General features: G+C 38.4%; 2 protein-coding genes across 3 annotated transcripts in view; one reads left to right on the plus strand and one right to left on the minus strand.

The window, feature by feature from the left end:
- smap1 (small ArfGAP 1) overlaps positions 1-12,246 on the plus strand; it is a 132,821-nt gene extending 120,575 nt beyond the window's left edge. For both annotated transcript variants that reach the window (XM_059982302.1, XM_059982303.1), the window contains 2 exons: positions 5,993-6,306; positions 10,379-12,246. In XM_059982302.1, coding sequence (XP_059838285.1) covers positions 5,993-6,306; positions 10,379-10,513 — 449 coding nt within the window. In that variant the 3' untranslated portion in view covers positions 10,514-12,246. The remainder of the gene's footprint in view (positions 1-5,992; positions 6,307-10,378) is intronic.
- The window catches only part of b3gat2 (beta-1,3-glucuronyltransferase 2 (glucuronosyltransferase S)), a 48,310-nt gene continuing 38,206 nt past the window's right edge, over positions 11,700-21,803 (minus strand). Inside the window, exons 3-4 of the mRNA XM_059982304.1 lie at positions 15,872-16,020; positions 11,700-13,041 (exon numbers count right to left, since the gene is read on the minus strand). Coding sequence (XP_059838287.1) covers positions 12,955-13,041; positions 15,872-16,020 — 236 coding nt within the window. The 3' untranslated portion in view covers positions 11,700-12,954. The remainder of the gene's footprint in view (positions 13,042-15,871; positions 16,021-21,803) is intronic.

The raw sequence follows: 21,803 nt of genomic DNA on the forward strand, positions 1-21,803 counted from the left end.
TTTTCAGGACCTCCTCCCTTTTCCTTCCTATGTCGTTGGTACCAATATGTGTCATGACCTCTGGCTATTCTCCTTCCCACTTCAGGATATTGTGGACATGATCAGAAACGTCCCGGACCCTGGTACCTGGGAGGCAAACTATCATCCAAGTTTCTTTCCTGCATCCATAGAATCACCTGTCTGACCCCCTAACTATAGAGTCCCCTATCTCTGCTGCCATCCTCTTCCCTTCCCTACCCTTCTGAGCCACAAGGCCAAACTTTGTGCCAGAGGCGCAGTCACTGTTGCTTCTCCCAGGTAGGTTGTCCCTCCCAGCAGTACTCAAACAGGAGTACTTGTTGTTGTGGAGGTCAGCCACAGAGGTACTCTCCCGCATCTGACTCTTGCCCTTCCCTCTTCTGACTGTTACCCACTTATCTGTCTCCCAAGGCACTGGTGTGACTACCTGCCTATAGCTCCTCACTCTCCTTGACCAGACAAAGGTCATTATTATATCATAACATATGATCATTATTATTAATAATTAAACAGTCATCTATAGCAAGAACTTGTAAGTTGAATGTAAATTTCAAAACAAGCTATAATTTCGAGCTTGGGATTTTCAAGTCCTAACATACTGATACCAACAGCTGCTATTTTAATCCTGTTGGATTGAAATTCATAAGTTCCACTGTGTTTATCTATTTAACTAGCCTTCCTCCTCTTTAAATAAATACTTTTAGTTTTAAAGTTATTGTTTTGACATGATCTAAAGTTTACATCTTCACCTTTACATATCAATTAAATCATTAATCTGGAGACAGACCTTTATAAAACTTGGCACTGCATAAATGGCTCTTACATGTCATTCAGAAGCATCCTTGGATAAGTTAACATCCTGAGAAAATGCTTTTATTCCACATTAATGTCCAAACAAATTCATAACCTTCAATTGATATTCCAGATGTGCCTTTATCATAATTCAAGTGAAGGTAACTGACACAAAAATATCATAATATACCTGTGCCTATGAGTAGCTGTTCTGTCTGCCCTTTGAAGCTTAATTGAAAGAAAACAGATTTTGTTTTCCTAATTGATTTATGTCAGTTGAATGTTTCATAAAAGCCTTATCACTCTTTTTTAATACCCACTATCCTTTAGCACAAAATTACCTAGCAGTTATATCTTTATTGATAGTTATACCATTTGATTAATTCTTTCCTTCCACATGACATTAATAGTGTCCCTTGAAGAAAAAAATACTATTTCCTGATGTATGTTACTTGTGCAAAGTTATTCATTGTCATTTAGAATAAACCAATAGACATGGAAATTAAGCATTAATTTTTCTTTTAGGTCAACATTCTAATTTATTGAACCTGCCCTGCTCATTGATGAACATATCTATTTTGTTGTAAGCAGTATTGGACTAAGCATTTTGATGTTTTCAAAGATACATCCTGGATTACCTTTGGACTTTCTGTTGAAAGACTGGTTCTTTATGATGACAGTAGGAGAGTGAAGCACTTCTGGAACCCGACTGAATATATTTCCCTAGCACCCCACCTCCCAAGCACTGAATATTTTCATTGTATTATCTGAGTGGATAATAAGTCAGACACCTTGTTCACTGAAGGTGTATGAAAGGTTCTGGACCTCTTCATCTTGAAAATGCCTGATGCCAGCAAGTCAGCACTCAGTAGTCTGTGTATAACCACAAAGGAAATAAAACTGATCTCTTACTTTCTCTTTCTATGTACAATTTGTACAATAATTATAATCCATTCTTAGACTGAAATATGGAAGGCATTGGTCATTCGATTTAAAAAGCTGAGTTTTAGATCCATTTTAGTAGTAATTACCTCATTAAATACTTAGGATTAATTAAGCAATGACATTTGCAATTTGCAAACACCAGAGGGCATATGTACAAAATTAAGGGAGGGAAATTTAGGGGAGACATCAGGGGTAAGTTTTTTACACAGCGGGTTGTAAGTGCCTGGAATGACTTGCCAGGGATGGTGGTGGAGGCTAAAACATTAGGGGTATTTAAGAGTGTCTTGGACGGGCACATGGATGAAAGAAAAATGGAAAGTTATGGGGTAGTGTGCGTTTAGTACTTTTTTTAAAGGATTATATGGGTCGGCACAACATGGAGGGCTGAAGGGCCAGTACTGTGCTGTAGTGTTCTATGGTTCTAAGCAGAACACGGTCGGGTGGAATGTTTTCAAGGAGGTCCAGCTCAGGAATATTCAGTTCAAAATAATGTTAATTTCTTAATTGGTAAGAACATGTCTCAGTACTCTTATTTCAGACATTGACTGTCAGATCAGTGCCATGTATTTTGTTTCCATATATTTGCAATCTGCAAGACCTTTGAATCTGGTGCAAATTTTATGTCTAGGGCAGTAGTATTTGAAGTACACATGTGTGTCTTCTCCTGAGGTATGATCTCAGCACACCGTAATGATCAGCCAGTCCCCACAAGGACCTATACATAATTTCACTGGTATTGGTAAAAACACCACCGTAGCCTAAGTCATGCTGTTAGTGTGGTGATGTCTTAAGCTTGTCATCTTGTTTCTACTCAAGCTCAGTTTCACTGCTCCCTTTTGCATCTAAAAGGTAAAATAATTTTACTGTCATTAATTATAGTAATTAACTTTTCCAGATATTTGGAAGTGACAGGAAATTAATTATGAGCACAAGAGAAAAGGGTGCTTGGTTCTATTATGGAAATCTATCACAAGTGTAGCATAAAAATAAGATCCCGTGTCTGCATAGTGAGGTCAAATTATAGCTTTGGTAGATTAATAAAACCCTCCACAATGACGCAACTGTATTGTACTTAAGTGATTGTGTGGGTAAATATTAAAAGAAATTGCTCTCTGGCTTTCATCTAGGTCCCTTATTGCAATTTTATTAAACCTGATTGTTTGATTTTAATACCTAATGGAATTATTTTGTTTACATTAGCAATGATCCTTGCCATGTAGCAGTTTAAAACTCTCAAAATTTTGCAATTTCAATTAGCATTGACTTGTGTATGTTCTTGTATAGCATTAACTCCCTGCTGGAGGTTAAAAAGAACTTAGCTAACGCATAACACTAAACACTAAATACCAGTTAAGAGAGTTGCAATGAAATATGAATCTGAGCTTTTATTGCATTTATTGCAATCAAAGAAAATTTTAAGTGTAAATTATGAAGGGTAGCCTGCTGACACTAAGTTTGTTATCATCCTGTATCTTTAAAATGCAGTGTATTTATCAGGTACAGTATTTAGCAAATTAAAATTACTGTACACTTTTATCAAGTGTCATAATACTTTAGATGGAAATCGCTGATGGTCCAAGTTGTGATCCATACCAACCTATGTGGGCTGTGGTTGCATTGAAAAGTCAGTTTAAAAGTAATGGTTGGATTTCTGAGGAGCTACACTTTGAACATAGAACATTGAATAGTACAGCACATTACAGGCCCTTCGGCCCATAATGTTGTGCCGACCCTCAAACCCTGCCTCCCATATAACCCCCCACCTTAAATTCCTCCATATACCTGTCTAGTAGTCTCTTAAACTTTGTCTTTAACTATGATGAGCTAATTCATCTTGTCCAGAACTGAATCAGAAAATATGGCCTTCTCTTCAAATCTAATGGCCAGAAAAATTATTTCAGGAAAAAATGAAATCTTGGAATGAATAGTATTTTCAGCATTTCCTAATTTGTTTTCTGAATGAAAACAGGAAGGAACATTAAATTTGAGACATGATTAAAGTTAGTGGTATCAAATAACTTTATACCAATTTTTCCCAAAGCTTTGTGGTTTCCTTAACTTCACTTGTGTCTGGTAGAAATTGCTATTCAGTGATCTCCTCGGCACTATTCAATAGAATGCTGATTTGTTACCCTGTTTTTGTTCCTGGAGTATGTACACTTGCAGCTACCCAGTATTTACCCCAGTTCTTCACAAAGATATATATGCGTCCACCATGGCAGTGTGCTGCTGTGCCAGGAACCTAGTGTTGCTGCAGCATTGAAATGGTGATTTCATCACCAAAAGTAATATGTAAGGTCTGTCTGTGGGATCTGGTACTGGGCAGGTAAGATATGTAGGGGGGCTAGGGGTTGTATCTCTGATGACGTGAATGCAGACTTAGCCAACCATAATGCCAAAGCACATCCTGTTACTAAAATAGTTTTTAACTGTGCTCTTGTCTTCTCTCAGAGCTCTCACCCTGTAATAATTCATTTGTTTAATGTAATTTTCAGGCTTTTGATTAAGGTTACTAAGTGAATGACTGCAGAGTATGCTTAAAGTGACTGAAAATGGCCCATCTCAACTGACCTGGCTTTTTCATTTTAGTGAGGGCCCAATGTGCTTGAATTTTGATAATTCAATTTATCCCACACTGTGGGAGAGAAATACATATTTCTCATGTTGCATGTGAGATGTGTATAAATTTTGTGCCGTGTCCAAAGATGATTGGGTTTCCCATAGTTACATAGTATGTAAATGAACTTGTAATTGATGTTACCCAGACTCTGACTGTCAATGAAGGAAGGACAGTTGACATGAAGTTACAATGGTACATGACCTGTAGGGGAGTTTCAAGCTTGTGGCCTTGCCATCATGTCGTTGTTTATTTGTGGTTGCTCATAGGAATTCAAATTTCAGAGTAAATTTATTATCAAAGTACATATGTATGTCATTGTATACTACTCTGAGATTCATTTTCTTGTAGGCATACTCAATAGATACATAATAGATTAATAACCGTAATAGAATCAATGAAAGATCACACCAACTTGGGCATTCAGCCAATGTGGAAAAGACATGCAAACTATAGAAATACAAAAAGAAAGAAATAATAACAAATAAGCAATAAAAATTGAGAACATGAGATGGAAGAGTTTTGAAAGTGAGTCCATAGGTTGTGGAAACATTTTGAAAACAAAGGAGCTGGCTGTGGATTACAGGAGGAGACAGGTTAACCCCTATTGACATCAATGGATCTTGTGTTGAGAGGGTAAACAGATTTAAGTTCCTCGGCATCCCCATCACCGAGGACCTCACTTGGTCCATACAAACCAGCTGTGTGGCGATAAAGATACAACAGCACCTCTTTCACCTCAGACGCTTGAGGAAGTACTGGCTGCATCACTGTCTGGTATGGGAACGGAACCTCCCTTAATCACAGGATTCTGTGGAGTGGTGCGGACAGCCAGCGCATCGGCTGTCTGTGAACTTCCTGTGATTCAGGACATTTACAAAGACAGGTGTGAGAAAAGGGCCTGAAGGATCATTGGGGACCTGAGTCACCCCAAACACAATCTATTCCAGCTACTACCATCCAGGAAACAGTACCACAGCATAAAAGCGAGGACCAACAGGTTCCAGGACAGCTTCTTCCACCAGGCCATCAGACTGATAACTCACACTGATTTGAATGTATTTCTGTCTTACGTTGACTGTTCTATTTATTATAAGTTACTATGATTGCACATTTAGATGGAGATGTAAAGATTTTTACTCATGTATGTGAAGGATGTAAGAAATAAAGTCAATTCAATGAAGTGAAATTGAGTCAACTCTTTGCTTCAAGAGCCTGATGGCTGTGGGGTAATTATTCCTGAACCTGTGGGTGTGAGCCCTGAGTCCCCTGTACCACCTTTCTGATGGCAGCAGCATGATGGGAGCATGTCCTGGGTGGTCGGGGTCCCTGATGATGGATGCTGCTTTCCTGCAACAACATTTCATGTAGATATGCTCAGTGGTGGGGAGGGCTTTTCTCGTGATGAACTGGGCCGTATCCACTACTTTTATACGTTAGCAAATTTATCTAAGCTGAAAATACCCAATAGACTTTATACACTTTGTATTAGGGCATATTGAAAGGCACATAAATTAATCCTGTCCTCTCTAAAATATTATGCACTTTATTTATTTAGTATTTGTTTACACTGTTTGGTTGCATAACCAAATTTTTAGTATATATTTTTATTCTCTACAGCTGCTGTGTTTATGGCACCTACTCCAATGCCGTTTGTTTCGCACTCTACGACTAGCTATCCTAATTTCCCAAGCCTTGGAGCCCCCTTGCCTGCTCCCACAGGCATGATGGGGAACATGATGGGACAGTCAGTTGGAATGATGGGGCAGCCAGCAGGGATGGTGGTTGGGATTGGAATGCCCAATGGATTCATGGGTAATGCCCAAGCTGGTGTCATCAGAGCTCCAGAAAATATGGTGGGTCTTCAAGGAGGAGTGCTCGGAAACTCGTATGGGGTACAACCAAGCCAACCACCACAGTGGAACCTCAGTCAGGTCAGTGAAGTCTAGTTCTTATTTAGTAGAAATTTAAAATTGCCATCGAGACTTATCTGTGCTGCTCCTTCACTACGACAAATCTAGCTGATTATTGATGTGAGTTTTCTGTGCTTTTTAGTTGAGGTTCACTGTTACTCCATCATGCAGGTACTTGCCTGTGGAATGATATTAATCATTGTCATGGAATAGATTAAAGCATTTAATCTCTTAGTAATCTAATTCACCCACTGCAGAATTTTCTGCAATGGGCTAGCACTTTATAAACACCATGGGAGTTGTATTGAAAAATAAAAATGGCTGGTCTGCCAACTGCAGCCCATATCAAAAGAAAGACAAAAGACGGGCTTTGAGAATTAGGATTTTAATTTCTACTATTAACTTGTCTTCACTGTCTGGTATTCTATATCAGGTCCAGGTAGAGATTTGAGATATACTATGAAAATAGAATGCTCAATCTCCAGGGTTTTTAACCAAGGCGAGTGACTTGAAACAATGAAAAGGCAGATTTACAAGTTAATTTTTTAAAATGTTCTTTATGCTTAGAGTATATCTGATTAGTTATGAGGAAAACATGATTATTTAACATGTTATTTGAATATCTTAAGCTATCAGCCTATATAGAACTGACATGGGTAGTATTTATTCATTCAAATGTTAAGACCCTAGATACTGCCATAAGAAAAATTATTGCAAAAAGCTGGAATCTATTGGTGCAGGGTGCTCTGGGAAAAGTCAGTGTTTTATTCTTTGTTAGGAAGCTTATTTTCTATACCTTGCCAAGCACAGCATGACTATTAACACAGCCCACCTATTACCATCTCTGGGTTGCTGAATGCATTGGGAACACTAATGCCGTGATCCTGAAGTGCACACTGCTCCACTTACAATGAAAATTTAGATCCATTAATTCTGTTAGGCTGTTCATGTATTTTAAAATACCTTTAACAAATGTCTTCAATCTGCTTTTTGCAGGTGACCCCAATGTTACAGGCACTCAGGTTGGAAAATTTGGTCTTGCAGAATTTACTCAAAAATAACTACCCCCAAAATTTCAAGATGTGGAATAAAATTAATTCCCACACAATTAATGTACAATAAGTATATAAGTGTAATTTTTTTCAGCTTGCATTTCCTGACACATAGTTGAGAAGCAGAATAAATCAGCAGTGTTGTAATAGTGGGGCAGACTTGATGGGCTAAATGGCCTAATTCTGCTTCTATGTCTTTTGGTTGTATGTGAAACAGAAAGTGCCTCCAACCCCTGGCAATGTGGTGGTCACCTGTATTAAGTTTTAAAACACTTTCTCCCTTCTGTGCTCGTGTCTGTTTTTCTTCACAGAGGGCAGTGTTCAGAGTTTTCTCAACAATGTCAAGCAGGTTTTGTGAAATACCAGTTCTTTCTGAAATTAGTCCAACTTTCCTTTCCATTGAAGCATAATCCAATGGTCATCTGATTTGCACATTTCCAGATCCACATCATGGGTCAAATTGTGTCAACATAATCTTTATTGACATCAGTCCTGGTCATCTAATTTCTGTCTGAGTCTGCTAAAATTATTTTTCTTAGTGGTGTTTCATGTATTTAGTACCAAGACAATTAGTCCATAATCACGTTTGAATTAAAAAATAACATTATAACTTTTTTATTGTTACCTTCTTTGAACTGTTAACAGATGTGTTTAATTTTAGCTCTTATAAAAAGAGGTACACTGTTTATAAAAATAATTTGAACTCTTTAGACTCATTACTGTTAAATCTGAGGTGCAGGATTTTGTTAAAAGTTTAAATAGCTTTAAGAAAAGTCTGGAAATACTCAGCATGCTAGGCATTTAGCATATCAAATAGAATCAGTATCTTTCTCCCACACAAGCTATCTGGCCTTCTGAGCTCATTCAGCTTCTGTAATATTTTGATATTGTAAATTGGCAAAAGATAGATCTGCATGACTAACCCATTTATTGTGACTCCAGCAGTCAGAACATTAACTTCTCAACTGATAATTGGTGTTAGAGCAATGATTTGTTAGCATCAGCCCCCTGATTATGATTTTTAAAAAAATATAGCTTTAGTTTAAGCAATTTCTTTCATTCTTAAGGGTTTCTTAGGATAGTTGAGATCCAATTGTAATGTTTCACTCACCATCCCAAATTATGTAAACCCTAGTCTATAAATTGTGTTAGCTTACATCATTTAGAACCCGGCTTATTCAATACTTTCTTTTAGACCACGAGATATTAGAGGCCATTTGACCCATCAAGTCTGATCTGCCAACTTATCATATCCTCTTACCACCCATCTGCCTTCTTCCTAAATCCATGTATACCTTGGCCAGTCGAGAACATATATATATCTCCTCTCCAAATCCACTCTATCAGGGCCTTTCACCATTTGGTAGGTTTCAATTAGGTCACCCCTCATTCTTCTGAATGTTGTGAATACAAGTCCAGAGCCAGCAAATGTTCTTCATATGAAAAGCTATTCAATCCTGGAATAATTTTTGTAACTTTGAACTTCAGCTTTAGCACATCCTTTCTATGATAAGAAATACTCCGTGAGGCTTCTCCAGTGCTTTATTTTTTATTTTTTGTTATTAGTTTTTCAAAACATTTTACAAATTAAAAACCCCAAATCCCAATGAGGAACATTAAAACAGTGCAAAATTAAGCATACAATAACAATATGCTACAAAGGAAGAGAATTTAGCAAAAAAAAAGCACCTAAATTAAAGACAAGTAAGCTTAGTGTCCTCCCCAAGCCCCACAACACAAGAAAAAACAACACAATATAGAGAGAATAAGTCCGGACAGCCAAGCTCCCAGACTGTGAATACACTCAGCAACAGAGGATAATAATGCCTTCTACCAGAAAAAAAAAGCTGAAAGCAAGGGACCAAAAAGAAAAAAAAACCCTAGTCAAGAGGAAGGTTATGAAAGTACTCGATAAAAGGTCCCCAGACCTTATGGAACTTTAGATCTGAATGCTTTTTAAAGTTTCAACATTACATCCTTGCTTTTATATTCTGGTCCTCTGAAATGAATGCTAACGTTGCATTTGCCTTCCTCATCACAGACCCAAGTTGCAAATTAACCTTCAGGAAATCCTGCACAAGGACTCCAGGTCCCTTTGCACCCCAGTTTTAGTATTTTCTCTCCATTTATAAAATAGTTAACCCTTTCATTTCTTCTACCAAAGTGCAATATCATACACTTCCTGACAATTTATTCCATCGGCCATTTTGTCTATTCTCCTAATCTATCCTCGGTCCTTCTGTGGCCTTTCTACTTCCTCAAAACTACCTGCCCTTACACCTATCTTTATATCGCCTGCAAACTTTGCAAGAAGGCCATCGCTTCCATCATCCAAATCATTGACATATAATGTAAAAAGAATAGGTCCCAACACAGAACCATGTAGAACACCACTAATCAATGGCAGCCAACAAGGCTCCTTTTACTCTTTGCTTCCTGCCAATCAGCCACTGCTTTACCCATGCTGGAACTTTCCCTGTAATACCATGAACTTGCTTGCTAAACAGCCTCATGTGTGGCACCTTGTCAAATGCCTTCTGAAAATCCCAAGTGCACAACATCAACTGAATCTCCTTTGTCTAGCTTGTTTGTTGTTTCTTCAAAGAATTCCAACATATCTCATTTTCCCTTGAGGAAACCATGTGACTACAGCCTATTTTATCATGTGTCTCATGTATTATCATGTATTTTATCAAGCTTTATGACAATGGTTAAAATCACAGACCATAAATACAAGGCCAGAGATCCAACTGGAAGTTGTAGAGAAAGTTGTTTACCAATGGAGTCATGGCGATGTGAAACTTATTCCACATGGAGAGGTTTTGATGTATTTAAGGAGTGGGTTGATGATGACGTAAGGTTGAAGTGAATAGAGGCTCACACTGATGGATTCAAATGAGAAAATTCATGAGCCAGCTCATACGGAATACAAGCCAAAGTAAGGAGTGGTTGGGCCAGTTGGCCTACTTCTGTCTTGTATCCTACACAGATGTATTATTAATAGTTTAGTTTATGACTGTATTGTCTCATTTCATTTACAGATGAATCAGCAAATGGCAGGAATGAATATAAGTTGCCCAAGTGGTATGATGAGCTTTGGCCAGCCTGCAAGCACAATGGGAGGATGGACGGGTAGTCCTGCAGGCCAGACCCTCAGCACTCAGCTTTGGAAATGAATGATGCCCCACTTATTATGATAAATTCCTGAATTGCATTACAGACTTGTTATTTGATCTATGTGAAAGAAAGCTCTGGTTTGACTGCTAATATTACCTAGTTGATCTAGATCATTCCTGGCAGTCTTGTTTATTCAATCTACTGAAGTGATTCCATGGTTAAACTATGGAAAAGCAGTTTCAGAACTTTTTCTCCCCCATATGTCTTTTTCTAAAATCTGTCCACTGCAGGCTATCTGAGCAGTGTATAATAACTTGTGATGATGTTATTGCGTAACATGTAGTTAGTACTTGTACAGCGAGGGAAAGGGGAAGTGAAATTATCCTCTATGAATCCAGTTCCCTTTGGAAAAAAATAATCTGCAGAAGTCTCTCTAGGTGAAATTGTATGAGCCAATGTACGTTAAATAACTAAATGTGTGTGTGTGTTACAAAGCTGTTCTTGGAGTACCAACCATCTTTTGTCTTGTCCGTCATTATTTTTGTTATAATGAGGTGGAGCAATCAAAGTTATGAAAAAAAATAAATCTGGATGATAGAGTAAACGATTTAAACTTTTGGTTGGGTTTAGATCCCAGGTATTGGAAGCAACTCAGGTTTGAAGTCTTTTACTGCCAGAGATCCCAAAACCATGTTGATTAATTTGTTGTGCAGACATGTTATATGCATAAATCGCCTCACTCCCACAAGTGAATAATATTCATCTCTTTTTAAACAAAAGGTTACCAGTAGATTGTGTTCAAAATCAAAGCAGTGCTAACATTGAAGCATAAATTTAAACTTCAGATTGAGTTGATATGTTAATGAGTTGCACAATGCAGACATATAGGTAATGGATACCCTAAAGTATCCACTACAAATCAATTTTTAACAAAGCTTAAATTCTCACCTGTGTAAAGCATTGCTAGATACATTTGTGTAGGAGGTTGCAATACTATGATAAATTGCAGTGGTTGGCTCTGTCAAAAATTGAGCAATCTTATACATGTTCAGTGCTGTGCTGAACAGTAATTTATTTTAGGCAGTAGTCACAAACTATTCACCATAAACAATGCATCCAAATATTGTGGCATTCATTCAAATGATGTAGAAAATTTATAATGTAATTCTAAATTTATTTTAAACTATTTGAACCAATTGACTGAATGTCTGCTGAGGTTTTAAAAAGGCTAGTTAAAGGAATATGTTTACAGTATTTTATTCCTTGTTTTATGATCCCTTTTTCGGCACAGTAACCTAAATGAGGGTCTTCAAGGACGTAAGCCTTATGTGACAGATAATGATGCGGCAACAAATACTTCAGGGCAGAAATTCTATTTGAGCTCACCAGCCTGTAATTTGATGCTCATCTTTGAAAGGCAGAGGATCCCAGGATAATGGGCACAGATTTCAAATTCTGGAGCACCATTTTTTTTAAAGTCCCAATTTGCAAATGATTGATACTGTTTTTAAAAATATTGATGCTATATGATAGTGTTTAAACATCTGTTGCAATAGGAATGATTTCTTTTGAAGCTGAGCATTATAGCTTTGTTAAATATTAACTGCTGCTTTGTAATAGATACTTAAAATGAAGGGTTACCAATTTAAAGCACCAAAGCACTTCTCAAGACATTGAATTTTCCCAGAGCTACATCCAGGTTTATTACTGCGGCTGTGTTTACATTTTATGGTGCCTAGTATAACAAATGTTATTTACCTGTATTAAATCAATTAAACCACTATCTATTGTGCACCATTTGTCTTGTGGAATTATTTACTATCCTGGTCTGAGAGCATTGATTTCATTTGCCTTTGTAATTACCATTGTGTCCTCAGTGAGAGAGCAGTTAAAACTGATCCAAGTTCAGAACGTTGCTCAAGTTGAATACATTTGGTTTACATTAAAGAAAGGTGGATGTAGTCATTTACTTACGACATTGAAAGTGGCAGTTCAGCTTAATGTCTAGCAAGGCCATGCCAGCTCTCAGTGGTTCTCTGTAATCTGTTCCCACCACATTTCTGTCAGCTCCTCCAGGGGTAATTTACAGTGGCTACCAACCTGTATGTCTTTGGGGTTGTGGGAGGAAGCCAAAGGAACCAGGCAAAACCAAGATCACAACATGGAAACTCCACACAGGCTGGATATGTGAATCAAACTCATCATTAGAGCTGTAATGCAGCATACTACCCCACTATAATCTCTATAAATTGGACATGCAGGTATAAAATGTATAACTACATGTGTAAGAGAGACTTCATTTGTTTGTGGTACGCCTTTTATTGAAATGAGCACTGTACTACAAACATGCAAAGACACAGCTATGAAAACTTTAAAACTGATGTTGTGAACTGTTTTGCTTTTAAAAAGTGTCCCAAGTAAATATTTAACAAACTAACACATTGTTAGTGCAAACTGATTTAGCTGAAGGTATTACCAAGGTGTCTGAGCTCCCTGGATTCTATACTTCAATGTGAATTATATCCTGGTTTTGCTTCGGCTCAAAAGCAAGGTTGGCCTTTTCAGTCCGTGTATGCCAAACAAGCACCTGAAATAAAATATAAAAAGAATAATCATTTGATGCTGTCAAATCCCTCTGCCTATAGCTCTGAAAATTTCTTAACTTGAATTAATTATCCAATGCTGTTTTAAAATTGTTGTTCAATCTGCTTCCACAATATCAGGCAGTGTAATAAAGATAACACTTAATACTTTTCCAAAAATTCACATTTCCTAATTTCTCTTATTCTATCAAATTCCCCTCATCATTTTTGACAGAGGTTATAGTAGACACGTTAGTAATCATTTATCAAAATTCTCTAGTTTGCTCATCACTATCTCTTTAGTGAGTGATTTTATCGAGGTCCTCACCTCCCATTTCATCCATAACATCCTTCTTTGGCATATTAGACGTGTCCTCCACCGTGAAGAACAACACAAAATAGTCGTTCAATACCTCAGCCATTTCCTTATCACTCAATATCAATTTCCCTTTCTCATCTTCCAGGGGACCTTTAGCCACCCTTTTCCGCTTTATATATTTATAACAACTTTTGCTATCTGTTTTTATATTTTGTGCTAATTTACTTTCATACTCGTATCTTCCCTTTCCTTATTTCTTGTTTAGTTGTTCTGTTGCTTTTTAAAATTTTCCCAATCCTCCAGTCTCCCACTACTCTTTGCGACTTTGTACATATAAGCTTTTAATTTGATACTATCTTTCATTTCCTCTGGGACAGCACTGTGCCCCAAGAGGAGTTGATCATGAGGCATACTCCTCCACCTCTGCTTTTGAGAGGTGGACGAGTGTGATAATGATGATAGGTCTATCCTGACGGTGTATAGTAATCCCATCGATCAGAATCGCTGCATCCAGTGCATAAGGGTTTGAGCAGGATTCCATGAAATGAAGGACACATGCAGTCCTAATATCTCTGATCCAGCGCCCTAGTTCTGAGATCATCGATTTGATTCGCCAGAGACTGCATGTTTGCCAGCAAGTATCTATGTTTACCAACAATTGGTCTGCAGGTTGTTATGCATTTCAAGTTCTCATCCCAGATACATGCATAGACATGAGAATATCTATCACCATCACTTTACTGTTTCAGATTGCAGCTACCCTCTGTTTGGAAATTTCTGTTCTTCAGAACCTATGTAATTATCTTACTACTCACAAATCTGAAAGTTGCTCACTATCTATGGCTTTCGTAATTTTGTAACCTTCTGTCAAATTTTGTCTAAAACATGTCCTCTGCTTCAAGTTAAACAATTCCCCCACCTTCAAATTGATTTTCTTCTAAAATCTGAAATATTCCATGGCAGCTAAAAATTCTGGTAAACACCTTTGCATCCCTTCCAATCTAATTATGGCTTGGCAAACAGAATTACACACAATATATCAGCATCCATATGCTTTCCAAGCTGCCACCTTTAGAGTACTGTGGACTTTTGTGTACAAAGTTTTGCCTGTTCCTCAATACTTCCTAGAACCCTACCATCCATGGTATATATTTGACCCTTGCTGCATTCATCTTTCTTCTCATCAATAACACACACTATCTTCCTCATTACCAACACCAGCACCAATTTTACATCATCCACAAAACAGCATACCGCCTACATCTATATCCAAACCATTTAGCTTGCTTTACAGATATCCACGTAAACTACATCAACACATTAACCTCAGTGTACGTTCTCTAACCCACCCCTTCCCGTCATCTGAATTTTAATGATCTAGGTTTGTTATATATTCATTAGTCAATGAAGCAAGTGGAAAAAAAACTATCAAAAGTTTAACCAAAATTTTAAACAAATTATTAATCAGATTCATTGACAATCCCTTCATTGTGAAAAGGTTTAAAAGGCAAATAATCAGCTAAACATGTAGTGAATTTCTTGTGATTTGGTTTATCCAGATCAGAGAAGAATTAGTACTTATCAAATTAACATTATCATGTTTTAATTTTTTACCAAATGTTTTATTATTTCCAAATCATTGCTTAGTACTAGGATTGTAGTGTTTTCCCCAATGTAGTTTGTTTCATTCTTTGTTCCCTTTAATCTATGGTCTGCCCTACTCTCCTATCAGATCCCTTCTTCACCTTTGTCTCTTCCACCTCCCAGCTGCTCACAGCATACATTCCTCCCCGCCTTTTTATTTTGGTTTGTGACCTCTTCCAATCCCAATGCAGGGTTTCAGCCTGAAATGTCAACTGTTTATTTCCCTTTGCAGATGCTGCCTCACCTGCTGAATTGCTCCAGCATTTTCAGACTCACATGTCCTTTCTTGCATGTTATTTGCCTCAGTTCAAAGGAAGCTGTTTTCCCTTTGAATCAGTTACAGATTCTGCCCTCCTTTATCATTCCAAGTCAGATCAGTAGCAAATAAAAATTGTTTGTGCAAAGGAATCATGCCAATTGCACAGAATTGACCTGATCTGTTAAAGCAGAAAAGTACAGTGTATGCTGTTACTTCATATTAGTTTATAGAACTTAAAAATTCTGGCCAAGTCTATCCTTGAAGTCATGAGAAAGTACAACAGAACAAAATCTTAAAAATATACACAGACAGATGAAACAAAAACTCAAAATGCTAGATGCAGTCAGCAAGCCAGGCCACATCTGTGGAAAGAGAAAGAAGGTGAACTTTCCAGGTCAGAGACAGGGACAAGCTTCAACTTTTATCTGAGGTTCAGTTGGTCATTTTGTTGAAGATGCTGCAATTTCTTAGTGTTCACACAGACCCCTTCTAATCTTGGTTCAATAGTGACATAACAGCAATCAGCAAATAACAAACTAGCAGCGGTAGGTGTTATAGATCAGATAATACATGTGTAATAATAAGATAATAATAATAATAAGATAATACATACCTTAGTGCAGTTAGCAGCTTTTGGCTCAAGTTCTTGGACAGTTGTGATTTGTTTCAGAAAGTCTGATTCCTGCATGCCAGGCTGTGATCCACCCCGTCTGAAGACGGCTTTACGGTTTGATAGAATAACTTTCAAATTCACAGCAAATCCTATATGAAAACAAAATGAGAACTTGCTTTTGTATTTGAAAACAATGGGGTTGCTTGGGAGTAATCATGCTGTCTGGAAATCATTCCTTGATGTGTCTCTATGGTAGCTTTCTGCCTTTTATTTACCATTTGCACTGCAGCAGTCAGCCAAAGCGGTTTTGAGTGACATCTTGCCTATGCCATTGTAAAAGGCAAGTAGCCCTACTTGTTTTAGTGTGTACAGTCAATCATGCCAATTCTAAAGATGGAAAATGCTAACTAAAGTAAGTTTGGTTCAATTTCCTCCGCTGTCTGTAAGGAGTTTGTACATTTCCCCCATAACCCAGTTGGTGTCCTTTGGGTGCTCCAATTTCCCCCCACAGTCCAAAGACTTACTGGTTGGTAGGTTAATTGGTCATTGTAAATTGTACTGTGATTAGGCTAGGATAAAATCAGGGGATTGCTGGGCAGTGTGGCTTAAAGGGGCCATCCTGTATCTCAATAAATATATGACAGAGCATGATCCATTCAGTCCATATCCACAGTAAGCTGCAAGTAAGTGAAGCCTGCACAAGATTGAAAGGGCTACACAAAAAAATACCTTTTTTATTAAATCCACAGCTATTAGTAGGCTTCAAGTTTTAAATTATTGATCAGAAAATAATTATTTGGAATTTTTCTTTTGATGTGACATGATGCACAGTACTTTGTAGATTTGTTAAAAATCCTACTTCAACATATTTTAAATCTATTAAATGAGACAGTAAAAGGTAAAAATGGTTGTAGAGTTGAATACTTTTAAGGCTCTGTATCTTGAATAATCTCAGCAACGGAGTGTCCACAGCTTCTCTGATTGAGAATGTCAAAAACTCATTCCATTGACGAAGAGGTTTCTTCTATCAAAAGGATATACCCTTGTTTTAAAACTCTGATCTTCGTGAGTGCAGCACCTCTGAAACTATGTGCTACGTGTAGCTACCCATCCTAGGAATCTCTAGGTCCAAATGTCAGGTCACTTATTTCTAAGCTAAGGGCCCTTGTTTAACCACTCATTATATCCCTTCTTTTAACAACCTCTAAAATAAATTATTTAATGTCCTCTGTCTCTTCCAAACCAGAATATAATGGTCTACCTACCAAATATTGAAAGACTTGGGTAGAGTATGTTACGTACCCCGTAACTGGGTGTTTGACCAGCAAAGATAGAAGAATCCATTGGAGTCTGGTGGTACTATTTTCAAACAGTGTTTATTAGTAAAATATACAAATCTATATCAACAATGCAAATATATAGATAATACACGTTAGCAATACTAAACTTAAAAGTGTGGGTATAATAATAATCAATAATAAACAAGCTCTATCGATGTCTAGGGGATAATGAATTGTCATATGTGAATATAAATTTCAGTTCAGTTCGTACGTGCTGAGGTAGTTGTTGGTCGCTGTGTTGTAATTGTTGGAGAGAGAGAGAGCGAGCAAACAGTAACAGCTACAGTCAGGCAAACCTTCCTTTACGTTCTTGATCCGTCGATGTGTTGTGGCCATTCAGGTATGACCCCTCTGTCCTTCAGCTAGACCGTTCTTCTGTGGTGGACTCGTCACCCAGGCAAGGGTGGACACACGCATAAGCCCCCACCGGCCCTGCTGTAACACTGTGAGTTAAACTGACTGATTCTTTGTTCGATCCAGAATGCCCCACACCTTCTCGTGGGTTAAAACACTCAAGCAGTGCTCACTAGTGTGTCTCCTGGTGTGTCTGAAGGGTGTCTCCCCAGACCTTACTTTTATCCCCACTCACGGGTCTCAGGTGTCAATCAGTTTTGAATGGCTTAGTCCATCAAACCAGCCCACTCCGGCTGTCCACTGAGGAATTTTAATGAGCAGAGTAGTATAAGGTAAACAATCCTTCTCAGAAGCCATAAGTCTTTCAGGAGCCATAGTATGGTGGAACAACAAGCCTCTCTCCCCTCTCTTATCAGTAACAGATGTTCCGGCATGTTTTTGTTCTCTTTCTCTCTCATTAGCAGCATGGCAACAGTAACAGTTTGTGATTCTCCCGGGGGGGGGGGGGGGGCGGGAATATGGGCAACTCTGTACCCTTCTGCCCATCAGAGTTGTTCATCCTTCGTAACAAGTATACATGGAAAGAATGTTTCAAATTATGGGAGAGCCTCAGACTAGAAACCACAGCCCCAAAATACAAGAACTCTCACGCCCCACAGTACAGAAATGAGGAAGAATTTCTTTCGCCAGAGGGTGTTGAATCTATGGAATTCATTGCCACAGGTGACTGTAGAGGTTAAGTCATTGATAGGTTCTTGATTAGTAAAAGTGCCAAAGGTTATGGGGAGAAGGCAGGAGAATGGGGTTAAGGGGAAATAAATCAGCCATTGTGGAATTACAGAGCAGACTTGAAAGGCCAAATGTATTTCCTTGTCCCCCATTACTACTTTTCCAGTGTCATTTTCCTGCAGTCTGGTATCTACTCTTGCCTCTCTTTTACTCTTTATATATCTGAAAAAAGTTTTGCGTCCTCTTTGATATTATTGGCTAGCTTACCTTCATATTTCATCTTTTTGTTCCATATGACTTTTTTGGTTGTCCTCTCGATTTTTTTTAAAAGCTTCCCAATCCTCTAACTTCCTACTAACTTTTGCTCTTTTTCATTGATTTGACTTCGCTTGTCAGCCACAGCTGTGTTATCCTGCCTTTAGAACACTTTTTCTTCTTTGGCATGTATCTATTATGCACTTCCGAATTGTTGCCAGAAACTAAGCCATTGCTGCTCTGCTATCATGCCCGCTGGTGTCCCCTTCCAATCAGCTTTGGCCAGCTTCTCTCTCATGCCTCTGTAATTCTCCTTAATCCATTATAAATTAATACATTGAGTTTAGTTCCTCCCTCTCAAATTGCAGGGTGAATTCTATCATATTAGGATCACTGTTTTCAAAGGGTTCCTTTTCCTTAAGCACCTTAATCAAATTTCGTTCATTACACAATGTCAGTCCATTCAGTCCATGTCAGTCCGCTCTTAAAGATAGCTGTGTCAAGGGATATGGGGAGAAGGCAGGGACGGGGTACTGATTGTGGATGATCAGCCATGATCACAGTGAATGGCAGTGCTGACTCGAAGGGCCAAATGGCCTACTCCTGCACCTATTGTCTATTATCCAGAATAGCCGATTCCCTAGTGGGCTCAACCACAAGCTGTTCTAAAAAGCTATCTCATAGGCAATAAATTCTCTTTACTTTAGACTCATAGGCTTATAACTACTTGGCTTATCGCTGCTACCCTTTATGAATAAAGATACTCTGTTTAGTGTCCTTCAGTCATCTGGCACATTTAAAAATCTCTGTCAAGCTCCAAACATTCATCTCTTATAGCACACATTTAAACTCTATAAACATATAATACATCTTCCTTATTAATAATATTTAGGATTTCACAACCCTCTATTCCTATCCCTTCCCAAGTTCTTCAACTACAATGGGAAATCAAAAGGGGAGTTCCTCCTACCAGCGGGAAGGAGATACAGGAGGATGAAGATCCACACTCAGTGATTCAAAACAGCCTTTTCTCCTCCACCATCAGATTTCTTCATTAACAATAAATCCATAAACACTACTTCAATATTCTTTTCTTGCACCATTTTAGAAATTTATGGAAATTACAGCGGATTTCAGTTAATTGGGCCGTCAGTTAATCAGGACAGCCACTTCTTTGTGACAACTCTTAAAGAACAAAAACTATTCGAGAAAATAGCCACAATTCCCTTCATTTATTTGGGACAGGAGACTGTTGCCAAAGAGTTTCTAACTTGTGCCAGTCATGTGTATGTGTGTAGCTATTAAACACTACTCCATACTTAGAGTGAATGGTTTTTAAATTGCACCTGTTGCAGGTGTTTGTGTTCAAAAATGATTTTTGTCACTAATAGTTGGTGAGAAAAAAAGCAGTAAGATAATTCAGAATGGTTTTGCTCACTGTGGTTTCAAGTATCAAGGCTTGGAGATGCCAGTAATGGCCAGGAGTGGAAATGAAAGAATTTCACTATGTCAGTAAGTTAGGAATTGCAAATAATTGAAGATATTGACAATCATCATGAATATTACAATTAAAATGAGGATTTGAAGAGTGCAATCATTCACTTTAATTGAACTAAAAGTTCAAAGTTCTAAGTACATTTGTTGTCAAAGTATGTATACATTATAGAGCCTTGAGATTTGTCTCCTTACAAACAGACATAAAACAAGAAGCCAAAAAGAACCCATTAAAAAAAGACTAACAAACACCTGTTACGAATGTGAAGCAACTCTGAGGGGCCGAAGGGTACAAAGTCACCCCCTCCTTTTTGAGAATCGCAAGATCGCTATTATTTCGAGTCTGAGACCAAGGAAATGAGAGAGAGACGTCCAGAATACACAAGGTTTGGAATGTGTCCTGACATCAGCAGAACGGAACCACTGATAACAGCCATTGTCTCTTGGAGACAGAATTGTGTATTGAGTACTGTACTATTCATTGAAACCCCTCAGGGGACAACCAGAGTGGTCTGGTTGAGGGATTGCATCATCCCAACCTGATTGACATCTGAGACCCCGTGAATAAGGATAAAAGAGGGGTCTGGGGAACAACCCCTTTAGACGCACCAGGAGAACCCGTGACAACGTTTAATAGTGACAGCCAGTGGGGGCTCGTGTGCGTCCTCCCTTGCCTGGGTGGCAGGCTCACCACGGAAGAACGGTTTAGCTAATGGAGAGGCCACAATTGAACGGCTACGACAACGAGACACCTGATGGATCGAAATCATAAAGGTTGGAAAAACCTGTAGTGGTAAATGTTCCCATGATCTCTCCCTCTCTCTCCAACAAAGTGCAACACAGCGAAAACCAAAAGACGGCAGCTTGTGGAACTGCGTGAACTTTATATTTCCATTGGACAATACATTATCCCCTAGACAACGATACAGCTTATTTCTTATTATTATTATACCTGCACTTTTAGATTTAATATTGACGACGTATATTATCTGTATATTTGCATTGATATTATTTTTGTGTATTTTCACTAATAAATACTGTTAAAAATAGTATAATCAGACCTCAACGGATGTCTCTATCTTTGTTGGTAAGTGACCCAGTTACGGGGTTCGTAACACACCCAATGTGCAGAAGGAGAGAAAAAACAGAAATAGTGCAAATAAAAGCAACAGTATTCAGAATGAAAGTGAGTCCATAGACACAAAGCCTGGAGCAGGCCCAAAGCCTCTGAAGAGCGGAGCAAATGTCACGGAATCGCAGGTAGAACTGGCCCAACTCTCGCCTCCGGTCCTGACACCCTTCCTTTTCACTTCATCCAGCCCTGCATTTAAATCATCCAAATATCAGGTCGTTCTAAGACTCACTCTAAGACCCGGGCCCTGTCGGATTGGTATGTTCTGGTCCAAGACTCCACCGCCACATTCTGACTTGTACCCGACCTTCCCAAATCTGCCTGGCGTTTCGATCAATCAGACATCGCTCTCGGTTTAGGTGGACTGCTCCGAAACTTCTCCGCTTCACATGGCCCAATTCTGTTTCAACCATGTCTTCATCCTGCTCTGACCATTTCTCCTCCAAAATGCCTTGATTTTGCTCTGTCTTTGCATTTGTTGGTCAGAATAAACCACAGTATGCAATTAGTGAATTTGACAAATCAAGGATAGGGGAAGCAGACAAATTAATTGTCTTCGTTTCCCTTCCATTTTGTGAGCTCTGAACTGATTCTTGCTCTGGGATAATCTAATCAGAGCAATCGAATG

The sequence above is a fragment of the Hypanus sabinus genome, chromosome 10, assembly GCF_030144855.1.
Source record: "Hypanus sabinus isolate sHypSab1 chromosome 10, sHypSab1.hap1, whole genome shotgun sequence".
In the NCBI taxonomy this organism is placed as follows: Eukaryota; Metazoa; Chordata; class Chondrichthyes; order Myliobatiformes; family Dasyatidae; genus Hypanus; species Hypanus sabinus.